Raw genomic sequence first — 25,431 nt, 5'->3', positions numbered from 1 at the left:
AGGATAGGTGTTAGCTCTTCTCTAAATATTTGACAGAATTGCCCTGTGAAGCCATCTAGTCCTGGGCTTTTGTTTGTTGGAAGATTTTTAATCACAGTTTCAATTTCAGTGCTTGTGATTGGTCTGTTCATATTTTCTATTTCTTCCTGGTTCAGTCTCAAAACGTTGTGCATTTCTAAGAATTTGTCCATTTCTTCCAGGTTTTCCATTTTATTGGCATATAGTTGCTTGTAGTAATCTCTCATGATCCTTTGTATTTCTGCAATGTCAGTTGTTACTTCTCCTTTTTCATTTCTAATTCTATTGATTTGAGTCTTATCCCTTTTTTTCTTGATGAGTCTGCCTAATGGTTTATCAATTTTGTTTATCTTCTCAAAGAACCAGCTTTTAGTTTTATTGATCTTTGTTATCGTTTCCTTCGTTCCTTTTTCATTTATTTCTGATCTGATCTTTATGATTTCTTTCCTTCTGCTAACTTTGGGGTTTTTCTGTTCTTCTTTCTCTAATTGCTTTAGGTGTAAGGTTAGGTTGTTTATTTGAGATGTTTCTTGTTTCTTGAGGTAGGATTGTATTGCTATAAACTTCCCTCTTAGAACTGCTTTTGCTGCATACTATAGGTTTTGGGTTGTCGTGTTTTCATTGTCATTTGTTTCTAGGTAATTTTTGACTTCCTCTTTGATTTCTTCAGTGATCTCTTGGTTATTTAGTAGTGTATTGTTTAGCCTCCATGTGTTTGTATTTTTTACAGATTTTTTCCTGTAATTGATATTTAGTCTTATAACGTTGTGGTTGGAAAAGATACTTGAGACAATTTTGATTTTCTTACATTTACCAAGGCTTGATTTGTGACCCAGGATATGATCTATCCTGGAGAATGTTCCATGAGCACTTGAGAAGAATGTGTATTCTGTTGTTTTTGGATGGAATGTTCTATAAATATCAGTTAAGTCCATCTTGTTTAATGTATCATTTAAAGTTTGTGTTTCCTTATTTATTTTCATTTTGGATGATCTGTCCATGGGTGAAAGTGGGGTGTTAAAGTCCCCTACTATGATTGTGTTACTGGCGATATCCCCTTTTATGGCTGTTAGTATTTGCCTTATGTATTGAGGTGCTCCTGTGTTGGGTGCATAAATATTTACAATTGTTATATCTTCTTCTTGGATCGATCCCTTGATCATTATGTAGTGTCCTTCTTTGTCTTTTGTAATAGTCTTTGTTTTAAAGTCTATTTTGTCTGATATGAGAATTGCTAGTCCAGCTTTCTTTTGATTTCCATTTGCATGGAATATCTTTTTCCATCCCCTCACTTTCAGTCTGTATGTGTCCCTAGGTCTGAAGTGGGTCTCTTGTAGACAGCGTATATACGGGTCTCGTTTTTGTGTCCATTCGGCTAGTCTATGTCTTTTGGTTGGAGCATTTAATCCATTTACATTTAAGGTAATTATTGATATGTATGATCCTGTCACCATTTTCTTAATTGTTTTGGGTTTGTTATTGTAGGTCTTTTCTTTCTCTTGTGTTTCCTGCCTAGAGAAGTTCCTTTAGCGTTTGTTGTAAAGCTGGTTTGGTGGTGCTGAATTCTCTTAGCTTTTGCTTGTCTGTAAAGGTTTTAATTTCTCTGTCAAGTCTGAATGAGATCCTTGCTGGGTAGAGTAATCTTGGTTGTAGGTTTTTCTCCTTCATCACTTTAAATATGTCCTGCCTGTCCCTTCTGGCTTGCAGAGTTTCTGCTGAAAGATCAGCTGTTAACCTTATGGGGATTCCCTTGTGTGTTATTTGTTGTTTTTCCGTTGCTGCCTTTAATATGTTTTCTTTGTATTTAATTTTTGTTAGTTTGATTAATATGTGTTTTGGCATGTTTCTCCTTGGATTTATCCTGTGTGGGACTCTCTGTGCTTCCTGGACTTAACTATTTCCTTTCACATATTAGGGAAGTTTTCAACTATTACCTCTTCAAATATTTTCTCAGTCCCTTTCTTTTTCTCTTCTTCTTCTGGGACCCCTGTAATTCAAATGTTGGTGTGTTTAGTGTTGTCCCAGAGGTCTCTGAGACTGTCCTCAATTCTTTTCATTCTTTTTTCTTTATTCTGCTCTGCAGTAGTTATTTCCACTATTTTATTTTCCAGGTCACTTATCTGATCTTCTGTCTCAGTTATTCTGCTATTGATCCCTTCTAGAGAATTTTTAATTTCATTTATTGTGTTGTTCATCACTGTTTGTTTGCTCTTTAGTTCTTCTAGGTCCTTGTTAAATGTTTCTTGCATTTTGTCTATTCTATTTCCAAGATTCTGGATCATCTCTACTATCATTTTTCTGAATTCTTTTTCAGGTAGACTGCCTATTTCCTCTTCATTTGTTTGGTCTGGTGGGGTTTTGCCTTGCTCCTTCATCTGCTTTGTATTTCTCTGTCTTCTCATTTTGCTTAAGTTACTGTGTTTGGGGTCTCCTTTTCGCAGGCTGCAGGTTCGTAGTTCCTGTTGTTTTTGGTGTCTGTCCCCAGTGGCTAAGGTTGGTTCAGTGGGTTGTGTAGTTTTCCTGGTGGAGGGGACTAGTGCCTGGGTTCTGGTGGATGAGGCTGGATCTTGTCTTTCTGGTGGGCAGGACTGCGTCCAGCTGGGTGTTTTGGGGTGTCCATGGCCTTATTATGATTTTAGGCAGCCTCTCTGCTAATGGGTGGGGTTGTGTTCCTGTCTTGCTAGTTGTTTGGCATAGGGCGTCCTGCACTGTAGCTTGCTGGTCGTTGAGTGGAGCTGGGTCTTGGCGTTGAGATGGAGATATCTGGGAGATTTCCGCCGTTTGATATTACGTGAAGCTGGTAGGTCTCTTGTGGACCAGTGTCCTGAACTTGGCTCTCCCACCTCAGAGGCACAGCCCTGACACCTGGCTGGAGCACCAAGAGCCTGTCATCCACACGGCTCAGAATAAAAAAGGAGAAAAAAAAGAAAGGAAGAAGGAAGAGGATAAAATAAAATACAGTTATTAAAATAAAAAAAATAATTATTAAAAAAAAATTTTTTTAAGTAATTAAAAAACAAAAAACGGACAGAATCCTAGGAGAAATGGTAAAAACAAAGCTATACAGACAAAATCACACACAGAAGCATACACATACACCTTCACAAAGAAAGAAAAAGGGAAAAATACGTATATATCGTTGCTCCCAAAGTCCACCGCCTCAATTTTGGGATGATTCGTTGTCTATTCAGGTATTCCAGAGATGCAGGGTACATCAAGTTGATTGTGGAGATTTAATCCGCTGCTCCTGAGGCTGCTGGGAGAGACTTCCCTTTCTCTTCTTTGTTCTCACAGCTCCCTGGGTTCACCATTGGGTTTGGCCCCGCCTCTGTGTGTAGGTCGCCTTCAGGCTTCTATTCTTCGCTCAGACAGGACGGGGTTAAAGGAGCAGCTGATTCGGTGGCTCTGGCTCACTCAGGCTGTGGGGGAGGGAGGGGTACGGCTGCAGGGCGAGCAGGCAGCAGAGGCCAGCATGAAGTTGCATCAGCATGAGGCGCGCTGTGTGTTCTCCCGGGGAAGTTGTCCCTGGATCCCGGGACCCTTGCAGTGGTGGGCTGCACAGGCTCCCAGGAGGGGAGGTGTGGATGGTGACCTGTGCTTGCACACAGGGGAAACGATATTTTAAAGAAGGAATTTTTCACTCACATTCCACAGAAAGCTACCGAAGAAGGAAATCTGCTCGTGTGTTCAAATCATTATTAATAACACAGATAAACAACGTTTAATTCATTCTACAGGGAATTCCCATGGTTCAGGGACTCCCATGGTTTTGGATCCATAGCGTATAAGAGTTTAGGGAGAGGGGAGAGTACACTGGACCAGTTCTGTAATTTATGAGAGAAACAGACTCTCTTAGGTCTCAGATAATACCAAAAAAACATAGCATTGGGTTTTGTTTTGTTTATTTTTATTTTTTTTTAACTCTGAAGAATTCAAGAAGTATTGATGTTAACAGTGAGTCTTACTGAAAAGTGGTATCTATTTGGCAGATTTTAAACTTCCTTCAGCGGATGTTTATTTAGCATTGCCTATATCACTTTAATTCAGAAGTGCATTGAATGACATCTGGGTTCCAGGCACCTGCTGGGGCCTGGGATCATAAAGATCATCAAAAAAGAGTCCCTTTCCTTACACTACTCAGTGTATTGAGGAAAACATATGTGCAGTCGGTGACCAGCAGCACAGGTGCTAAACAGTGTGTCAGTGGCAGAGAACCCTTCAGGGACCAGTACCTGGGAGCTGTGCAGAGTGGCAGGAAGAAGGACCTCCACAGATGGAATGGGGCTCCTGGGAACATTTGTCAGTTGTGTAGATGAATGTACTCGATGTTGTGTATACATTATTTCATTTTAACCCTCACCACTCTCTGGGGGTACATGTTGGGATCCCAGTGTACAGACTGGGGAGCTGATTTGGAATCATGCCCAAGGTGGCGCAGCTGTGAAGTGCTGCCAGGATCTGGACCCAGATCTTTGACTCCAGAGCCTGTGTTCTTGCCAGGATATCTTGCGAGAGAGAAAGCACGGCCCAAGGAGTGGAAGGGCTGGTGTAGCATGGTGGTGTCACGTGGTCCGGTGCAGTGAGAGCAGCTTTGGTGGCAGGAGACCGAGAGGTGGGCTGTGGACCCTGAGACCAGAACAGCGTCATGAGCAGGAGGCAGGACCTTGGAGTCAGATCCCATTTTAAGGGACCTAATAAATCGTTGTTATTGAGGGAATTAGCCTGGACTTCTGCACTTGTTCACTCACCGTCTGACCTTGCACAAATTACTTCAGCTCTCCGGTCTCCAGTTTCCTCATCTTGACAGATGGAGAAATGGGGGAAATGCCTACTTTGTAGAGTTGTGAGGTTTAAAGTATCTGAAGCACTTATTGTAGTATGCATTGTGCGTAAACATTTGGTAAATGTTGTACTTCTGCTGTTTTGTTTTTATTAGCACAAGGTGTTAAATGTCATCTTAAAGAGTTTGGTCCTTATGCCGAAGGTCTGAAGAATATTTAAATGTTTAAGTGGTGTGACAAGAGCTCGGATTTCGAGGGAGATCTGGTGGCTAGGAGGACGTATTAGAGGAAGGAGTCTGGATCCAGGGACACAAGGGAAGGGGCTGTGGACCAGTCAGTGGATGGTGCCGAGGCCCTGACCTAGCACAGTGCGCTGAGAATCACAAGGGGAAATGGATGGCACTGAGGGTGGAACAGACAGGACTTGGTGGCGAGCTGAATGTGTGGGTAGGCCGGGGTGGGGAGGGGAGGACAGGAGGGTCAGACAACCCTGAAGAGTCTGCCTTGTGCGTGAGGGCGGATGCTGGTGCCTCCACTGAGACAGGACAGGGCTGGAGAGCAGAGCGGATCGAGGGTGGGAATCCAGCTGGAGTTTTCCATTAGACGTGGGAGCTGAGCTCAGAAGAAGGGAAGTGTAGAGGTTGAGCTCTAGGAAAGATCAGCGATCAGATGGAGTGAGAAGCTTTGAAGGCGAGAGGTCTTGCGAGACCTTTGAGAAGGCACTTTCAGTAGCGATGCGGTGACAAGGCAGACTGCAGAGGACTGAGGGTGAATGAACATGAAATGGAGGCAGCAAGGGTAAGCTGTATTTTCAGGTAACTTCAGGAGCGAGAGAGAGAAAGCAAGGACATAAAGAGGCCACGCGTATAAGTGCCTCCAGAGGCCAGGTAAGGTGATGTGAAGAGTCAGAGTGAAGGCCAGTGAGGTCATGTTCTTTTATAAAACTCCAGCGGCTTCCCATTGCACTTATGTAAACTCCACGTTTCTTTCCGTGGCCTGCAGGGGCTTATGTGAGTTGGCCCTGCCTGTCTTTTTCTCCTCTTTCACTACAGTTTGTTTTCTTCTTGGCTGTGTTCCGGCCACAGAGATCTTCCTGATTTCCAGACTCGGCAAGCTGGTTCTTCTGGCAGGGCCCCCTTCCCCTGGCCAAGCCCTCTTCCCGCCGTGAGCCTGCGGCTGGCTGCTCACCATCTGAGCCTTAGCTTGAGCGGTAGCTCAGAAAAGCCTTCCATCACTGCCCTGTCTGAGGTGGACGCTTCGTCCACCCTGTCTTGAGTTTTTGTTTCATAGTCTTCGTCACTGCCTGTGGTGATCTTATTTGCTTGTGCTTTGCTCTCCTTCTGTTCCTTGAGGCAGAAACCTGTCTGTTTTGCTCACCAACGTCCCTCAATGCCTAGAGTAGTGTGGGGGGCATTTCTCAAGGCAGGAAATGAGTGAACAGGAGAGCTGAGTGCTTCTGGACGTAGCAGTGAGGCCTGAGGGGAATTGGAAAAATCTGCAGTCAGCATTTTAGAAAACAGAGAAGAGCAGGAGGTGTGGGAGGAGAGAAGAGGAGACCAGGCCAGGACCGTGACGGGGAGACCGGGGTGAGCCAGGTGCAGAGTGGCCCTGCGAGGGCCGTGGAGGGGATGGCCCTGCTGTGGGTAACGGAAGCGTGCTAGAGATCCTGTTAGTCCTTGAGGCCCAGGGAGATGGAAGGGTCATAGAGCACCGACTTCAGAGAGCTACATCCTGACACTTCTGGGAGGAGCCTTTGATGGGGAGGTTTGTTCTTTTCACTCTGCATTGTTTGTGCTTTTCAATCACTTGACTTCTACAGGAAGCTCTTTTGAGGCTTGCTCTGTAAAGATTCCTTTGAGAAGTTTTGGTCTATGAATTTTAGAAAAGATAACTCTCCAGTGTAAAGTTGGGCAATTTGTTGAGAGTAAGGAGCTTTCAGGATTCAAATGAAGGTGAGGACCTTCTCTTTGGCCGAGTTGGACTCACATCCAGCCCAGTTCCAGTGCTGTGTATGAACATGTCCTCACTGCTGTCCTTTATGTGAGCCTACACATTGGGACTTTCTGTTTTTCAGGCTTTTGCTTCAGCTCGCCCAATCTCAGCAAACATCGTTTGCTTTGGAGAGGAACTTAAAGACTCAGCAGGAAATTGAAGCTAAAATGAAAGGGTTCAGCTTCAAAGAAGACACTTTGCTGTTGATAGCAGAGGTGAGTGTGTCCTCTAGGGTTTATGTGAAACAAAGTATCATAGATATTTTTCCTGGCTCGGAGACCATTTTTTAAAAAACAGGGCCAAATCGCGTCTTCTGAAGGACTTCTGTCTCCCTCCTTTACGTGCCTTTTGATCACTTAACCCCCGAAAGTGGCCTCTTCATCCCCTCTGAGCAGTAGCGTGCTGTGAGGCAGGGGCTGTGTTTCGTTTACTTGTCAGTGCTTGTTAGTACCTGCCTGCTTGAACATCAGAAATGCCCGGTAATTGATTTGTGAATGCTGAATAAGTGAATGAATGAGTGACTTGACATTTGGGCAGCTCTTTTGTCTGTTTTTTCTCCTGTTCATCCTCAGAACAGCCTGGGGGATGGGGGGAGCTGGAGTGAGGCTCATAGAGGCTGTGACTTGCCCTAAGGTCAGATTTTAAGTGGCAGAACTAGTTTGGAACCCATCCAGCTCCAAGTCCATTTTCTTTCTGCTCCACCCTGTTACTACTTTGATGGTTGCAGAGAAATTCAGATGTCAGGTTTTTTTTTTAACTTGGTCTGTGGCAGTTTCTCTCTGAACTCAGAGAGTGATTGCTGGAATTAGATAGCTCTGTGGGGCCCCTCAAAAATTTAAAAATGTCTTATCTTTTCAGCTAGATTTTAAGTTCCTTATCAAGTGAGACATCCTTACAAGGTGTCTTAAACATCTTCATATTCTTCCCCATGTGTGACTGGAATAGTAGTCCTCTGCCTGGAAAATGCATGGGAAATACCTGCATTTAAAATAGCTTTTTAAAAAAGAAATGTCTGGGCCCTCTTTGGGATGATAATGTACATTTCATTTTGTGCTGTTACTTTTACTTAACATTGTGACATGAGCATGACCCTGTATCCTTAAATATTTCTTAATTACATACTTTTTTCTTTTTATAGTTGTTTTATTTGAATTAGGGTCCATATAAGGTCCACATACTGTGTTTGATTCTTTTGTCCCTTACATGTCTTTAATGTTATAACAGTTCCCCTTCCCCCTCTTTTTTTTTTGGTGATAAAAAATATATCTAACATAAAATTTGCCATTTTAAATTGCTGTTGAGTGTACAATTCAGTGGCGTTAGTTACATTCACGATGTTGTGCAACCACCAGCACTATTTCCAAAACGTTTTCGTCGCTCCAAATAGAAACACTTTAACCCTACCCCAACCTCTGGTAACCTCTAATCTGCTTTTTGTGTCTATGAGTTTGCCTGTGCTAGATATTTCAAATAGTGGAATCATACAATATTTGTCCTTTTATGTCTGGCTTATTTCACTTAGCATAATGTTTTCAAGGTTCTTCCATATGTATCAGAACTTCATTCCTTTTTATGGCTGAATAATATTCCATTGTGTGTGTGTGTACACATACACCCCACATCCTATTTGTCCATTCATCATCTGTTGATGGGCACTTGCATTGTTTTCTACCTTTTGACTTTTGTGAATAATACTGCTATGGACATTGGCATACAAGTATCTGTTTGAGTTCCTGATTTCAATTCTTTTGGGCATCTACCTAAGAATGGAGTTGCTGGGTCATCTGGTAATTCTGTGTTTAACTTTTTGAGGAACTGCCAAACTGCATTTTGTTTTATAGGCTGATATTTTTACCTAACATTGTGGTATGATCATGACACTGTATCCTTAAATATTATTTGAGTGCATAATTTTTAATGATTGGATAGTAGTCCAGTTACAGCTTTTGATGAGCTATCATTTATCTACTTAAGTCCTATGTTGGACATTTAACAAATATTCAGTACCGACTTTAATAAGTCTTTGCAAAAAAAAAATCAGTTTTTGTGTTTGTTTTAGAATAGATTACTGGAAATAGAATCACTGGGTTAAAGTATATGAACATTTTAAAGCCTCAAAGCATGTTTCCAAATTGTCATTGAGAAAGATTGGTTCCGGGAATTCCCTGGCAGTCCAGTGGTTAGGACTCTGCGCTTTCACTGCTGAGGGCTCGGGTTTGTCCCTGGTTGGGGAACTAAGATCCTGTAAGTCACGCGGTGTGGCCAAAAAAAAAAAAAAGAGAGAGAGAAGAAAGGTTGGTTCTGTTTATATATCCTCCAGCAGCATATGAGAATACTGATTTTCCTTCTCCAAACCTAGGTATTAGGTTGAACCATGTGAAATTGTCAATATTCAATCATTTTGACCATAAAACCAGAATTTTATATTGAACAACTTAATATTATTACTTTTTAAAATCTGTACTTTCATTGGTAAAAGTAGTGCTTTTTAATATTACTGTTTATTTGATTACTAATAAAATGAACAATTTTTTCACACATTCATTGGCCATTTATATTTTGTGAAATACCTAGTCATGCTTTTTCTTCGTTATTTATATGTTTCTGCTTTTCTTATTAATTTTAAGAGCTCTTTCTACACTAGGCTTACTAACCTTTTATATGTTGTTTATATAAATACTGTATTTATAAATACAGTATTTCAGTATTTTCTGAAGTTTATGATACTTTTGATATATAGAAGTTTAAGTTTTTATTTGGCCAAAGACTTCTGCAGATTTTTTGACACCTGTGAATGATATACCTGCCGAGCCTGCGTTTTGGAATATTGCATTGTTTGAGTATTACTATTATTCCATTCTCTCTCTTTTTTTTTTTTTTTTTTGCGGTACGTGGGCCTCTCACTGTTGTGGTCTCTCCCGTTGTGGATCACAGGCTCCGGACGCACAGGCTCAGTGGCCATGGCTCACGGGCCTAGCTGCTCCGCGGCATGCGGGATCTTCCCCGACCGGGGCACGAACCCATGTCCCTTGCATTGGCAGGCAGACTCTCGACCACTGCGCCACCAGGGAAGCCCCTCTTTTTTTTTTTAGTTAAAAAAAAACACTTTTGGTGTTATACCCCAGATTTTAAAATACTGTATTTCATTGAGTCCAAGCAGTCATCAGTCATTAAGAGACATAATTATTTGATGTGCCACTAAAAGAAAAACAAGATGCTCTTTACACTGTGACACACCAGTGGGTATAAGATACATCTTGATTTCAGAAATGTTAAAATACAAAACCAAAAATTGTCTTTGAATTGATGAAAATAACATGCCTTAATAAATCCTGACAGTTGCTTGCTGTTCATCCTGTCAGCTCTAGCCTCAAACAATAAGTAGTCTTTGAAGATTTAAAGCCAGTGGAACCTGTTCTTTGAGTGGGTTTCTAATCCGTTATAATTTGAGTATTCATGGACACATAGGACCTCAGGGTTTGTAGGAAACCTAGGGACCATCTAGTCCAAATCCAAGTGACAGATTCCCTCTACAACATCCCTGCCAAATGGCTCCCTAACTTTTCATGCCGAATCGTGGGAAATGTTTTGGGACTTAATTTTAGTTCACTGTCCTTTACCAAAGGTGGGCTGATCACTTAGCGAGTTCAGATGCAAGCTTCTTACAAACTTAACTTTGTGGGTGTCTTGTCAAAGAGAAGCTAACGCAGAACCTGGACCTGGATCTGACCAGTAGGGAGCAGTATTGTGCCTTCAGAGTGCGGGCATGCTCTTAAGTCCCTGAGGTTGCTGTGGTAACCTTTCTGGAGGGATGGAGTCTCTCTGTATCAGGGAAGTGTGGACTCAGCTACTTGCTGCTCGACTGTTTGCTGCCTTTGACTTCTTTGGAGAACTTCTAAGAGAAGGGATCTGTGCTCTCTACACAGCAGCAGTTACATTCTGTGCACGCACTGCTTTTCTGTCGTTTACAAGGAGGAAGGATCACTGGTGGTGCATATTCTTGTCAGCTGCAGGTGCTCCATATGACATAAGAAGGTTGACTGTCTCTCCCTGTAGCCTGAACGGTACTGCTGCCATGCTAGTGCTTTGGTGATTTGTTTGCTCAGGGGAAGATGAGACTGGAAGTAGGGGATGTTTTACAAATGTGGTCTTGGATCACTGCTTCTGAATAAACATCCTTTCGATATGTTGAATTGCTAGAGTTGTCACCTAGCTGCTAAAGAAATCCTCTGTACGAAATCATTTACACTTGATAAATAGCGTGGTCTTCATCCCATCATTCCGTGTCTGCTTCCCCTGTTATTGGGACAGGGTTGGTTTTTTTTTCCCCTCCTACTGCAGGTTATGGGTGAAGATATCGTCCCAGAAAAAATAAGAGATGAGGTTCACACAGAGGTGAAGTGTGTTGGCCCTGCAGCCCTGACTGCCTTGGTGATCGCGTCTTCGAAAGAATTTGAAGACAAGTGGTTCAGAAAGATCAAAGACCACTTCTGTCCCTTTGAAAATCAGTTCCATACAGAGATACAGATGTTGGTTTAGTGGCCCCTTTCAAAACAGAACAAAACATCTTGTATTAATTGTGCTGGTTTACTTCAGACAGAATCCACTGCTAATCATGGAATATACTGAATTAAAAACAATTATTTATGTCTTATAAAAATGGCTTCTCTCCCAGCTTATTTCTACTGTGTTCAGTTTTTTGGTTTTTTGTTTTCTTTTTAGATTTTTGTCATTCACTTACGTGAGGCCTACTGCCCCTTTAGAAGATAATCTGTTGGGAAAGTGTATAAAAGAGACTTACAGATTTTATTGTCTTTTAAAAACAGTTATTGTATTATAATCAGCGATGTAAGTATTACGTTGTTTAGGTAAATTCATCAAGAATGACCAAGAATGCTACAGTGTGATAGTAAACCATTTCCAGGAAGGGTGCCTCGAGGTCTGCGAAGGCTCTGAGACTTTACCACACCTGTCAGCCCGCGCATTAACCTGCCAGTGTCATAGATGCTGCAGGAGACTTGATTACTCGTGGCCCAGGGAACAGGATAAGCTTCAGCATATTTGTATCAGTTCCTTTGCCTCCAAGTCCCAAGGCACGTGACACACATGAGCCCAAACGAAAGAGTGTACGTGCAGTGGGGTGCGTTATAGGAGAGGAACCCTGAGCTTAGGAGATGCAGATCCTTTATAACGAACAGTAAGCAGGCCTGCCCTGTGCTCCAGGGGAGAACACTCTCTCTTTTTTAAGGGTGTTTACTTTGCAAGCATTGTTGAGAAGATAGTCTGGAATGAAGGGCTGTAAGTGCCTTGCTCACAAGATGTACAGAAACACGAGACCCATGGAGCTCTGTCTCAGGTGATTATCCTCTCCTTTCAGCCACATCATCTTCAAATGCAAAAGGCTTACTTGAATTATCCAGGGTGGAAGAGCTCCCTTATGAGAAGTGAAATTTAGTAATAGACCAAAAACTTCATCAAGTGTTGTCCCACATAACTTTTTTTTCCCCCGTGGCTAATATTTTATTTTCTTTAAAAATGTTTATGGGCTTCCCTGGTGGCACAGTGGATAAGAATCCGCCTGCCAGTGCAGGGCACACAGGTTCAAGCCCTGGCCTGGGAAGATCCCACATGCCGCTGGGCAACTAAGCCCGTGTGCCACAATTTCTGAGCCTGCGCTCTAGAGCCTGTGAGCCACAACTACTGAGCCCATGTGCCACAGCTGCTGGGGCCCGTGCACCTAGAGCCCGTGCTCCGCAACAACAGAAGCCACCGCAATGAGAAGCCCACACACTGCAACGAAGAGTAGCCCCCGCTCGCCGCAACTAGAGAAAGCCACACACAACAACGAAGAACCAAAAAGCAGCCAAAAATAAATAAATAAAAATGTTTATGCCTTTGTAAATTATTATAATTACATTTCAATGTTATATTCTTTTTGTTAACATCTTTATTGGAGTATAATTGCTTTACAGTGGTGTGTTAGTTTCTGCTTTATAACAAAGTGAATCAGCTATACGTATACATATATCCCCATATCTCCTCCCTCTTGCGTCTCCCTCCCACCCTCCCTATCCCACCCTTCTAGGTGGTCACAAAGCACCGAGCTGATCTCCCTGTGCTATGCAGCTGCTTCCCACTAGCTATCTGTTTTACATTTGGTAGTGTATGTATGTCCATGCCGCTCTCTCACTTTGTCCCAGCTTACCCTTCCCCCTCCCTGTGTCCTCACGTCCATTCTCTACGTCTGTGTCTTTATTCCTGTCCTGCCCCTACATTCTTCAGAAACATTTTTTTTAAGGTACTATATATATGTGTTAGCACATGGTATTTATTTTTCTCTTTCTGACTTACTTCACTCTTTATGACAGTCTCTAGGTCCATCCACCTCACTACAAATAACTCAATTTCGTTTCTTTTTATGGCTGAGTAATATTTCATTGTGTATATGTGCCACATCTTCTTTATCCACTCATCTGTTGATGGACACTTAGGTTGTCTCCATGTCCTGGCTATTGTAAATAGAGCTGCAGTGAACATTGTGGTACATGACTCTCTTTGAATTATGGTTTTCTCAGGGTATATGCCCAGTAGTCCCACACAGCTTTTAATTTTTTTTTTTTTCTCAGTAGAGGGAAGAAAATTCCAGCCCTGGGCAAAAAGGTGAAGTCATCAGGATTTCCCATCCACTTCACCAGCTCGTTTCTCCCTTTCCCAGGCCCCTTCCCAAAACAGACGAAGGTCTGGTTTTGTTTGTAGTTTGAGACTCTTTTAGTATGAGTGAGAGCATGACTAGCAATTGCAGGTTTAGTCATTTATCTCTAATGTGAAACAAAAGACTGTATATTTAACAGGCATTTCAATTTTTAGGAACCATTAAAAAGTATGGAAACCCCTTTACCGCTCCCCACTGCCCCCCATCCCTTCATTGAGTCATTAATAATCACTTACTGGGTCCTGTTAGGGGACAGGGATTGTGTGGTTGCCATGGAGACACTGGTTACTGTGGAGTTGATGGTCTGGTTGTGGGTGGCCTGCAGGATAGAGCCCAAAGGGACCGTGGTTGCCAAGCCCTTCACGACACAGCCTTTGGCTCCCAGGGGCTTCTCGTCTTTCCCCACTCCCAACCTTTGAATGTGCCCTATTTGTCACCTTTAAGCTTTCAGGCCGGCAACTCAGCCTGGAACCTCTCCCCACCCACTGCCCTCACGTGGCTAATTCGTATTCGGCTTACAGGCCTCCGCCTGGTTTCAGCTTCCAGAAGTCTTGATCCCCAAGTGGTGGTAGGTCTCGCGCTGCTCTTTGACCCCTGTATTGGCCCTTATTATGCTGTCTTGTCATAGCCTGTTTGTTTTCCATGAGACGCTTTAAACTTTGTAAAATCAGGACTGTCTTGTTCATATTTGTATCCCGAGGGCAGAACACCTGGCATCTCGCCAGATGTTTGTGGAGAAGAATCCCTGAATTAATCGGCCAGCATCTTTGTTTGCACAAAAGGTTAATACCTCAAAGGTCTGACAGTGCTGAGGCAGTCCGCTCAGAAACGTTGCCCATTTCTCTTTCTGTAGCTGAAAGCCCTTCCTCCCGTTCATCTCAGCCTCCTGGATATGCCCTTTTCCCTCGTAATTTCTCTAGGTTTCCCGTCTCATCCTAATCCCCTTCTAACTTTGCCCAGACCTCTAGCTTGCAGCCCCTTGGCTTTCCTCCCAGACCCACTGTCAACGCTGTCCTGCACCGCTGAGTGGTCTCCGTGGATCTGCCCACACCCTCACTTCCCGCCGCACCTCACTCTCCTGGCAGCAGCGCGTCCACCCATGTGAGAACCCAGCCTCCTGTACCCCGATACCGGAGCTGTAACGCAGGACAGGAGAGGGCAACCCAGGAAGCCTGGGCATCTCTGGGTGTCATCACACACAAGTCATCTTGATCATTTCCAGCACAGATGGTGAAGGTAATTAACTGAGCAATGATTATGGTAAAGACGTCTTGAGCCTGCCTCCTAACCCCACCCTCTTGTTGGTGAATGAGTCACTCAGAAGGTGAGCAAATGTGAAGCACAGAGATGTCTGTCTGCCCTCCAGTGGGTGGGGGGGGCACCCAAGGGCAGTTCTTGCCTCTCTTGACTCAAAAGGCCTGTCTTCAGTGTTTTCTCCCAAGGGGGCATGACCATGCCCAGAATTTGAGCTGTTGAGAGTCCTTTGTCTCTCATATGCTGACACCACTGCAATCTTATACTATAGCCAAAGAGATCTTATACAAATAAAGATTGCTCTCAGAGTCCTTCAGTGATTTCCCCTGAGGCCTGGGAGGCCCTGTGTGGTCTGGCCCTGGCCCACTTCACCCCAGCTCACTCTGGTTTCTTCTCATGTCTTTGAACTCGGCAAGTGTCCTCCCACCCAAGCCCTATGCCCATCCAGTTACCTTTACTTGGAACACTCCTCCCTGTGGTCCCTCAACCCTGCCATAAACTTGCCCTTCCTACAGATCCCAGCGCAAAGGTCACTCTCAGACAAGATGATTCTGAGTCCAGACTTGCTCAGGTCCCCCCTTTAAATGTTGTCAGAGCGCCTGCTTTTTTATTCCCCCCGCAAGGTGCTTAATGGAATTGTAATTGAATATTCTTTGTATGAATCCTCCTGGCTACGCCATAAGCTCCAGGACTGTGTCTCTGCTTTGCCCCTTCATGGCGGAGCTCAGCTTCCTGGACGTGCCGTGACTTCTGCGCAGTGCTGCTTTGCTGGAGCCCCAGGCACTTGAAGAGACGGCCTGAAGCCCAGTGAGCCCGCAGCCAGTCCGTACAGAGCTCCACTGCCAGCGCCACAGGTGCCCCCACCTGTCTGTGAGGTACCGCATTTCAACATGAAGATGGGCTTCATTTTAGGAAAACCTAGGGTAGAAATCTCTATGAAACAAATCCAAGGCCGCTGTTTAGAAAAATGATTATTTTAAGTAGCAGCTTTCTAGTGCTTTTGAAATTTCATCTATAAAAGTAATTTATACACGACTTTCCAAGGTCTTAATCGTGAAAACAAACAAGCAAACAAAAACCAGAGAGGATTATACAAAAGAATTCAAAGCTCGAGAAACAATGGTCCTGATGAGTCACAGCCTAGGGCTGCTCCAATCCTGTCTTCGTGATCGAAGTGTCTCCACCAGGTGACTTTGCTAATGAGGTCAGAGAAATAGGACAGGCATTTGTCTGCTTGGGGCCTACTGTTCCTTATCCTTTCCTCCTTCCTCGGCACAGAATGACTTGGTCACTTAAAAGTTTGATGTTGTGTCTGCTCAGCCCTTGAGCTGACGACCACCCTGCCCCCCATCTCTGGGATCTCTGGGAACCTGGCAGCCATATTTGTCTTCACTGACCCTAATGATGGGAGAGAGGAAGCAGGGTTTACCTGACCTAAGGTGAGCCAGTCAGGATCTCCCCTAGAGATGTAGAAATGAGTCTTCTCGTGTCTGAAACTGGGTCAAAACTGGGGGGTGGCTGTGTTTGCCAAATGGAATGGGGGATAGACAGAGCAGGTCTGCAGAAAGAGGATGAAAGAGATGCCCAGAAAGGGGCAGAGGGACAGTCTGCTCTGCTGCCTCCTGATTCCAGGCCCTTCCTGTTCTGTAGGCCCAGCTACAGTTTTGGTTGAGGCCTCCACGAAACACCTGGAGTGTGGCAGGCGAAATAATGGCTCCCAAAGGTGTCCTGGTCCCCCAGGGTGTCCCAGCCTGTGAATATGTTAGGTTACAATGCAAAGGGGAATTAAGGTTGCTTATCAACTGACCTTAAAATAGAGAGTATTACCCAGGTGAGCCCAGTGTAGTCACTGAGATCTTAGCAAATGGAAGATGGAGTGTATTAGGACTTGCCAGAGAAACAGACCCTATAGGTCTGATACAGATGCATGTGAGAGGAGATTTAGTATAGGAATTAGCTCAAGTGGTTATGGAGGCCAAGAAGTCCCACCAGCTGCCTTCTGCAAGCTGGAGAACGGGGAAAACCAATAATACCATTCAGTTGAAGTCTGAAGGCCTGAAAATCAGGGGGCTGATGGGGTAAGTCTTGATCTGAGTCCAAAAGCCCGAGAACCAGGAGTGCCGATGTCCAAGGGCAGAAGGTAGATGTCTCAGCTCAAGCAGAGAGCGCAAATTCATCCTCCCTCTGCCTTTTTGTTCCATTCAAGCCTTTGACAAATGGATGGTTCCCACCTGCACTGGGGAGGGTGATCTTACTTAATTCACCAGCTCAAATGCCAGTCTCCTCCAGAAACACTCTCAAGACACACCCAGAATAATGTTTTAGTAGTTATCTGGGCATCCCTTAGCCAGTCAAGTTGACATAAAATTAGCCATCACACGGAGGCAGAAGGAGTGGGTCAGGGTCAGAGAGATGCTGTGCGGCTGGCTTTGAAGATGGAGGAAGAGGCCATGGGCCAAGGAGTGCGGGCGGCCTGTAGAAGTTAGAAAAGGCAAGGAAACATTCTCTCCTAGGGTGTCCAGGGGGGAACACAGCCCTGCTGATGCCTTAATTTCAGTCCAGTGAAACCAATGTGGGAATTCTGAACTAGAAACTATAAGGTGATACATTTGTGTTGTTTTGTGCCATGATGTTTGTGGTCATTTGTTACAGCCGCCATCGGAAACCAATATACAAAGTAACCTACCCATAACTTAAGATTGCTTGAGCTAGGTTCAGTTTCTGCTACTTGCAACCAAAGAATCCTAGTATGGACCACTTGGGTCCTTTCAATCTTGGTTTTAGAATAAGACATTGTGTCTCAGAAGGCTATTTCTTTTTTAAATGACATTCTTTTGTAAAACCTTGATAGAGCATCGCTGTAGGAGATACCAAAGATAAGACACAACACCTATTTTTTTTTTTTAGAATTTATTTTAGCCATCACCTTTCTCCAGAATACTTCCTGTCTCTCTAAGTCTCAGTTTGGATCCCTTTCTACGCGCCCCCTTAGTACCCTGTGCTTACCTGTGACATTCCACTTGTGACACGTTTAATTTTTCTGTCCTTTTCATTAGGCAGTGAGCTACATGAGGATAGTGACAATGTCTCCTTTCTTTCCGAATCATCAAACATAGCCCTTGATACATAATCAACCCAGGGCAAAAGCTGAATGATTTTACTGACAGTAAGGCAATCTCTATAGAAGCTGGAGGGAAATGAGACTTTGAATGGAATCCCTAGGGAGAAGGACCACAGAATTGCTTTATCCTAAACAAAAGGTGCAGAAATTTTCCTACTCAGGTGTGATCCACAGGTGAGAGAGAGATTGTAAGTAAAGAGTCTAAGCTTTGCTGTGAACAAAGACCGCTGGGTGTGCTAGAGAACAGTAAGGTTGACAGAGAACCAAGGACTTAAGGTCATTTCTCATGCTTTGCATGGCTAAAGGGGATCAGTTTTCTCCTAGTAACTGAGGTTTTTTGGTTTTGTTTTTTTAAAAAAACAAAGTTTCAGAATATCATTGATCTGTTCTTATAACTGGTGTTAGTCTTCAGAATTGGAATGACTTGAATCAAATGGTAAGGACTTCATTTCTGATTTCATTAGTAATTACCAGGAATTCATAATTCTGTCTCTGGCAAGTCATCTAATAGAGCCCAAGTTTGTGGAAGGGCCTTGGCTTGGTATCGTGGACTGAAAAAGCTTGAGAAATTCATCTTTTTTTTTTTAATTTTTATTTTTTTATACAGCAGGTTCTTATTAGTTATCCATTTTATACATATTAGACAAGACCTATTTCCAAGGAGCTTCCATCTCTAGTAGACGTAATAGGACATCCACATAAGTGGCAAATAAGGGTCAGGAGGGAGGACTTGACAGCGCAGGAGTGCAGAGGAAGGGGGTTTTCACGAAGGCGGTAACATCTGAGCTGGACCTGGTGAGGGGATGGTTTGTAGCAGCCTCGGCAGAGAATGGAAGGCAGGCCCGCGAGGTTTCGCAGTCGAGGGATGAGAGCAGCCAAGGCCTGGAGGACATGAAGGCTGGTCATCCAGGTTAGTGGGTGTGAAGGGATGTGGTGGGTAATGAGGCTGGGCGGGTAAACCGGTGTCAAATGATGGATGATCTTGAGTGCCTGGTAGGAAACTTGACTTGGCGTGGGATATACTGAGCTATGAAAGGTCTCTGAGCCCGGGAATGGCTGGTTTAGGGTTGTGCTTTAAGCCGATAAATCTGGTTTCACTTTCTATGTGTTAAACAACCTTTCAGCTTCGTGCAATATGTGTTTTCTGGGTCTAGGAGATAACGAGCACTAACGTGGAGGGTGGAGGTGAACTCAAGTCACTGAGAGCTCCCAACGCTTTGGGGAATCCACACTGTTGTGGAGTTTGTTACCCTGAAGGGCTTTCCCACCTGGAAAAGGCCAAACTCTTGACAGCTTTGCCCACTGCCCCTCCTGCCTTGTGCACAGGTGAGTCCTCCTTACTTTCAGGTCTCAGCTCGATCTCTCCTTCCGCCTTCATTCCCTTGTAGACCCAGCAAACCACCGATCAGGGAACTGCAAACGCTGGAGGCAGGGAGGCTCTTGGCACCATCACATAAGCCCTCTGGGAGCTGCGACACCGCTGTTTCCACCCATGCGGGCTGCCCAGCCCCTGGCATACTGGGGGACAGGGTTGGGGACAAGCGTGTGGTTAAATACATGAATTCAGGCCCTTTGGGAATGGAAGCCAGGGCTGGCCTCCAAGGACGGGGGACAGAATCATTCAGCCAGGGGACTCTGAACTGGATGCTGCTTCATACCGTGGCCACAGGGAGGGCTCCCAGAGCAGCAGTGCTGGTGTGCCTCTCACAGGAGCTGCGCTGGGAGGACAGCACAGCTGTGGGCGTTGGGGGGAAAAATCGGGGAGCCGGCCCTGGGACCTTTCCACTTTAGGGCCGCCGTTCTCGAAGAGCAGCCGGCCACCAGAAGCAAGTGCTGGCTCTGCTGGTAGAGAGGAGCAGTTTGTATTGAGAAGGGCCACCTCCGGAGGCCCAGCTGAGGTGACGCAGGTGCCCGCTGTCCTGCAGCGCGGCCGGGGAGTGTGCGGGGGCGGAGGGCGAGCAGCTGTAGGTGGGTGTACAGAGCCGGGGCTCCTCTGGCCATGTGGGCCGACACGGGAGGCCTGCCTCTTATGCCTGATTGTGTCCCCCTAAAAGGCATACGTTGAAGCCCTAACCCAGTACCTCAGAATATGACCGTATTAGGAGATAAGACCTTTAAGCTCCTGGCACCAAAATCTGTATTAGTCAGGATTCTCCAGAGAAATGGAACCAATAGGATGTGTGTATCTATAGCTGTATGTGTATCTGCATCTCTGTGTCTATATTATCTGTCTATATCTATAGCTACTTATGTACAGAGAGATTTATTATGAGGAATTGGCTCACACAGTTGTGGAAACTGTCAAGTTCCAAGACCTACAGGTTGAGTCGGCAAGTTGGAGACCCAGGAGAGCCAGTGGTCTAGTTCTAAAGACCAGCAGGTTCAAGCCCCAGGAAGAGCCAGTGTTTCAGTTTGAGTCTGATGGCAGGAAAAACCTATGTCCCAGTTTGAAGGCAGTCAGGCAGGAGGAACTCTCTCTTATCTGGGGGAGAGTCAGCCTTTTTGTTGTCAGGTCTTCAGCTGATTGGGGAGGCCTACCCGCGTTCGCAAGGGCAATCTGCTTTACTTACACTACCATTTTAAATGTTTATCTCATCCAAAAACACCCGCACAGAAACACCCAGAACAATGTTCGGCCAAATACATGGGCACCCCATGGTCCAGTCAAGTTGACGCATAAAATAAGCCATCAAAAGTCCATCCTTTGTCAACTTCATCTCCTTAAATTCATAATCCAATTTGACTGGTGTCCTTATAAGGAAAAGAAATTTGGACACACACAAAAAGACACTAGGGGGCTTCCCTGGTGGCACAGTGGTTGAGAGTCCGCCTGCCGATGCAGGGGACACGGGTTCGTGCCCCGGTCCGGGAAGATCCCACATGCCGCGGAGCGGCTGGGCTCGTGAGCTGTGGCTGCTGAGCCTGCGCGTCTGGAGCCTGTGCTCCGCAACGGGAGAGGCCACAGCAGTGAGAGGCCCGCGTACCGCAAAAAAAAAAAAAAAAAAAAAAAAGACACTAGGGATGCATATGGACAGAGGAAAGACTACATAAGCACACAGCAAGAGGATGGCCATCTGCGAGCCAAGGAGAGAGGCCTCAGGAGAAACCAGTCCTGCTGACACCTTGATCCCAGAGTTCAGCCTCCACAACTGTGAGAATATAAACGTCTGCTGTTTAAGTCACCGAGTCCGTGGTATTTTGTTACGGCAGCCCTGGCAAATAAATGCACTCTCTTCCAAACAAGGGATGTTCCCATCCCCTGAGAGGACTTCTTACTCATTTCTTTTTCTCTCAGATACCTTCTATGCTTATGACCTTTTGCTATAGATTGCATGTTTGTGTCGTCCCAAAATTCTCATGTTGAAACATAATCCCCAAGGTGATGGTGTTAGGAGGCAGGGCCTTTGAGAGGTGATTAAGTCATAAGCATGGAGCCCTCATTAGTAGGATTTGTTCTCTTAGAAAAGAGGCCCCAGAGAGCTAGGTTGTCCCTTCCACCATGTGATGACACAGTGAGAGGTGACCACCTGCAAACCAGGAAGAAGGCCTTCCCCAGAACCCAACCATGCCGGCACCCTGATCTTGGAGTCCCGGCCTCCAGAACTGTGAGAAATGTCTGTGGTTTAGAAGCCACCCAGTCTTTGGTATTTTGTTATAGCAGCCCCAATGGACGGGTCCTCACCATTTCTGAAAAGTCAGGGGAGAGGCCTGGCTTGTGCGCTTCAGGATCACAGGGAAAATGAGGTTCAGAGAGCTTGGGCCTTCCTCATTAGCAACCATTTCAGTGGGTGGGTCTAGAAACTCTGTTCTCAGAGCCCAGCCCACCGGCCTAGAAGGTGTCTGTGTGAATTTGCCTGGCGCGGTGAGCAGGCAGTGGAGGAAGGTGGCCTTGGCAAGCACACTTATGAGAGCTGGATTCCACCCTCCGCTCACGTTTGGCCTTGTGCACACACTGCAGCCTCACGCTACGCCACCTCCTCTGGGCCTCTCTGTCCACTCAGGCTGGCACATCATCGTGTGGACACCCTCACTCACCACACCCTGCAGAGGAGTGAAGTATGGAGCCCCTGGGAGGCAGCATGTCTATCTCAGTGGATATGCAGTGAGCAACCAGGGAAAAAGGTCGTTTATACTCGTACGTGTGTCTGCAATATTTACATTCTCTGATGACAGTTTTTCCTCTTCAGGAGGAAGCTGAGAAAATGAGTGACAGTTTCTCTGTGTCCAACAGCTTTTTGGACTGAGTCCAGAAAATGAATCATGTGAAGATGCGGCTCTAGCACTTCTAGGCCAGGCCAGCAGGGCCAGCAGAGGAGAGGCAGGGAGCCCAGGTCAAGGTGAGGGCGAGTACAGGTCACCCTGGGGTGTCTGAATGTTTGACCCCCTCAGGAGCAAAGCTCCTTGACCAGTCAGTTAGCATCCATTGTGTGCGGGACCACCCATGGGGGGCCTCTTACAATACAGATAGGGAGATCTGGTGAGGACCAATGAATGCCACAGATCATTTCTAGGAGAGGGAGGCCTGAGGGGAAGGGATGCTCATTCCAATCAACACCCCAGTCCTGGCTGATAACCCTACAGGTGGGTAATAGTATCCCTGATCCCTGGTTGGGGACTGTGTTTCCACCGTGTCCCCCCGAACATGACCATCATACAATTTCATTCTCTTATGTTCTTTTTTTGGGGGGCAGCGCCTCGCGCAGCTTGTGGGATCTTAGTTCCCCAACCAGGGATCGAACCCGGGCCCTCGGCAGTGAGAGCGCAGAGTCCTCACCACTGGACCACCAGGGAATTCCCATTCTCTCATGTTTTTCACGGTGGTGGTTCTCATGGGCGCCGCCCCCAGCTGACTCTGGCATTCTCCAGGACAGATGTGAAGCTGGGTCTCTTTGCCTGTTGCTGAAATCTGTTTGGCACACGGTGGGCACTCCGCTGCTGTCGTTGAATTTCACACTGTAGGAGAAACTCTGTACGTCTCAGGATGGCCCCCAGCAAACAGGCCTGCCAAGGCAGTTGCAGGTGTGAGTCCCGCCTGGAGCAGAATTAAAGCTGGGCAAAACTGGGTTTGGGAGGATTGGAAACTTGGATAAGGACTTGCTTTGGCTTTCAAGCGCTGCCTTGCCAGGTGTGTAAAAGCCACGTAGTCCCCAGGTGGAAATAATGTTTGGGGACAAGAGCCCAAGGCTGGGGGCCCTGGAGAGTCCAGTCCCACAAAGGAACGGCCCAGCCTCACATCAGTGGGTCCCAAGATTTTCTCAGTCAGGCTAGGCTGGATCATGGTGCAGTAAGAAACAGCCCCAACTCTCAGTGGCTTAAACAGCAAAAGTTTATTTCTTGCTCATACCACTTAGCCACCGCAGGTCAGTGCGGTAGGCGTGTCCTGTTCTTTGTAGTCTCCTAGAAACCTGGGCTGGTGAAAGGGGCTCCATCTTGAGGTAAGGCCATCTGCACCCAAGTGCTTAAAAGCTGGAAGCAGTCCTCAACACTTCAGCTCGCATTCCACTGGCCAAAGCCAACCAAACCTAACTTCCCGGCCGGCTGGGATCACGAGGAAGTGACAAGGTGCTCAGCGGAGGAAAAACAATACTCGCAAACCCCTAAGACGACCGCAGAGGGGAACCTGGCCGGTGGAGGAGGAGGGCTTGTTCTGGCTGCAGACCCCCTCTCCACCCAGACTGAGCCGGACGTGGGGACAGAGCCCACCTGTGGAGCTCTGGGCACCCCAGCAAGCTTTACCTTCCCAAAGCTTTCTCGTCAGGCTGTGAAATCAAGCTTAGGACACTCCACAGCCCTGGTCATTCTAACCTCATGACAGCGGTCATCAGGACCGGGGTTTAAAAAACCTTCAGGAGGGGCTTCCCTGGTGGTGCAGTGGTAAAGAATCTGCCTGCCAAGGCAGGGGACACGGGTTCGTGCCCTGGTCTGGGAAGATCCCGCGTGCCGCAACTAAGCCCGCGCGCCACAACTGCTGAGCCTGCGCTCTGAAGCCCGGGAGCCACCACTGCTGAAGCCAACGTGCTGCAACTACTGAAGCCCACACGCCTAGAGCCCATGCTCTGCAACAAGAGAAGCCACCGCGTGAGAAGCCTGCACACCTCAACGAAGAGTAGCCCCTGCTCGCTGCAACTAGAGAAAGCCCACATGCAGCAACAAAGACCCAAGGCAGCCAAAAATAAATAAATAAATGGATTTATTTTTTTTAAAAAAAAAACAACCTTCAGCAGCCAAAGGGCTTTTGGTGTTATTGTTGGATTTTCAGGAACTAAGGAATAAAAAGGTGAAGTGAGGACAGAAACACAGTTTAAAACAAAAGCAAAGATGCCTCTGCCTCTGCCTCTGCCAGGAGTGTTGGACAAATACAAATAGGGCTGGGCTGCAGGGAGATGCCCTCTGCAGAGCACGACTCGGGATGCCATGTGCATCAGGATTCAGAGGCCACCAGGAGGAAGGATTGTCCCTCCAGCCTCCGCAGCAAAGGCAAAGCTTCTGAGCCGGAGAAGAGCAACAGGAAGACATTTGCTGAGACGACTTGGTGGCAGTGGAGGACATGGAAACCAAAAGACATGTGTGGGGCTTCTGCCCCTGCTTCTCTTGGACTGAAACAGCCCAAGTCGCATCCCTCGCCCCAGCCATACAGCCTTGTTCCTTAGGTCTTGGGTTACCTGTCGCTTCTCTGGGAAGTGTCCCCTGGCCTCCCAGGCTGGGCTGGCTGGCCCTCCTTTGTGCTCCCTCAGCATCCTGTGTTCTTTCTACCCCAGCAACGCTGTGGCCTTAGCATCTATTACCACCCCAGCAACAAACAGGACGTGCTGTGACTGAGAAGGAAAGAATGATGAGACTGGTGAGGGGCCTGGATCTGGAGGTAGCTGACTACGCCTGGGAGCTGCAAGGTCAATGCGGGGTCCTCATTGGTTGCTCAAGGCTTCCTGAAGCACTGCTGCAGGGCCATTCCCAGATCTGACAGCTCAAACCCCTGGGTTCCAGCCCAGACTCCAGGGACCTCCAGGCCAGCCCAAGGCTCTTCAGAGCAAAAACCTGAGCTGCCAAACTGCCTTGTCCATGTCCATCCGCTAGATGCCTTGGTTTGCTCCACCCTTGGTGGCCACCCTTTCAACCAGCCACACATAACTTACAGTGGCAGGTTCTGGGGCCTCATCCCTCATTCATCGGGCCAGGGATACTCTAGTATTATGCTCTTCCAGGGAGGAGGAGTTTACCTCCCCTCCCAGAAACATCTAGAATGTCCCCATACTTTCTCCTGAATCTGTCTGTCCAGAATCTCTGGGGAGCAGACCACCCCTGGGCACTGGGACACAGGAGTACCTTGGTCACACCTACCCCCTGCCTCTCAGTGCCTCAGTTTATCCATATGTAAAACTCGGGCTGCATCAGCCCCTTCTCACATTACAGAGATTTGGAAAATGTTAATATGAAAGCACTGGCTGCTCTTTGGAGAAAGGGGCTCTATTTTCATGATTTTGTCCTCTAGCTCCCTGCCCGCCACCTCCCTGGAAACTTCTGGAATGTGCTGCATAGGCCATACTAGAGAGGGG

At 46.3% G+C, this 25,431-nt stretch overlaps 1 protein-coding gene across 26 annotated transcripts in view; it reads left to right on the top strand.

Annotated features, from left to right (window-relative positions):
- Positions 1-25,431, top strand: part of C17H8orf76 (chromosome 17 C8orf76 homolog) — a 72,914-nt gene that overhangs the window by 12,252 nt on the left and 35,231 nt on the right. For 18 of the 26 annotated variants that reach the window (XM_060287116.1, XM_060287105.1, XM_060287113.1 and 15 more), the window contains exon 5: positions 6,874-7,006. In XM_060287116.1, coding sequence (XP_060143099.1) covers positions 6,874-7,006 — 133 coding nt within the window. The other 8 variants (XM_060287120.1, XM_060287119.1, XM_060287118.1 and 5 more) reach the window with 8 other exon arrangements.

The sequence above is a fragment of the Globicephala melas genome, chromosome 17 (assembly GCF_963455315.2).
Source record: "Globicephala melas chromosome 17, mGloMel1.2, whole genome shotgun sequence".
NCBI lineage: Eukaryota > Metazoa > Chordata > Mammalia > Artiodactyla > Delphinidae > Globicephala > Globicephala melas.
Note: the sequence above shows the minus strand (reverse complement) of the source record. Positions and strands in the feature narration are given on the sequence as shown.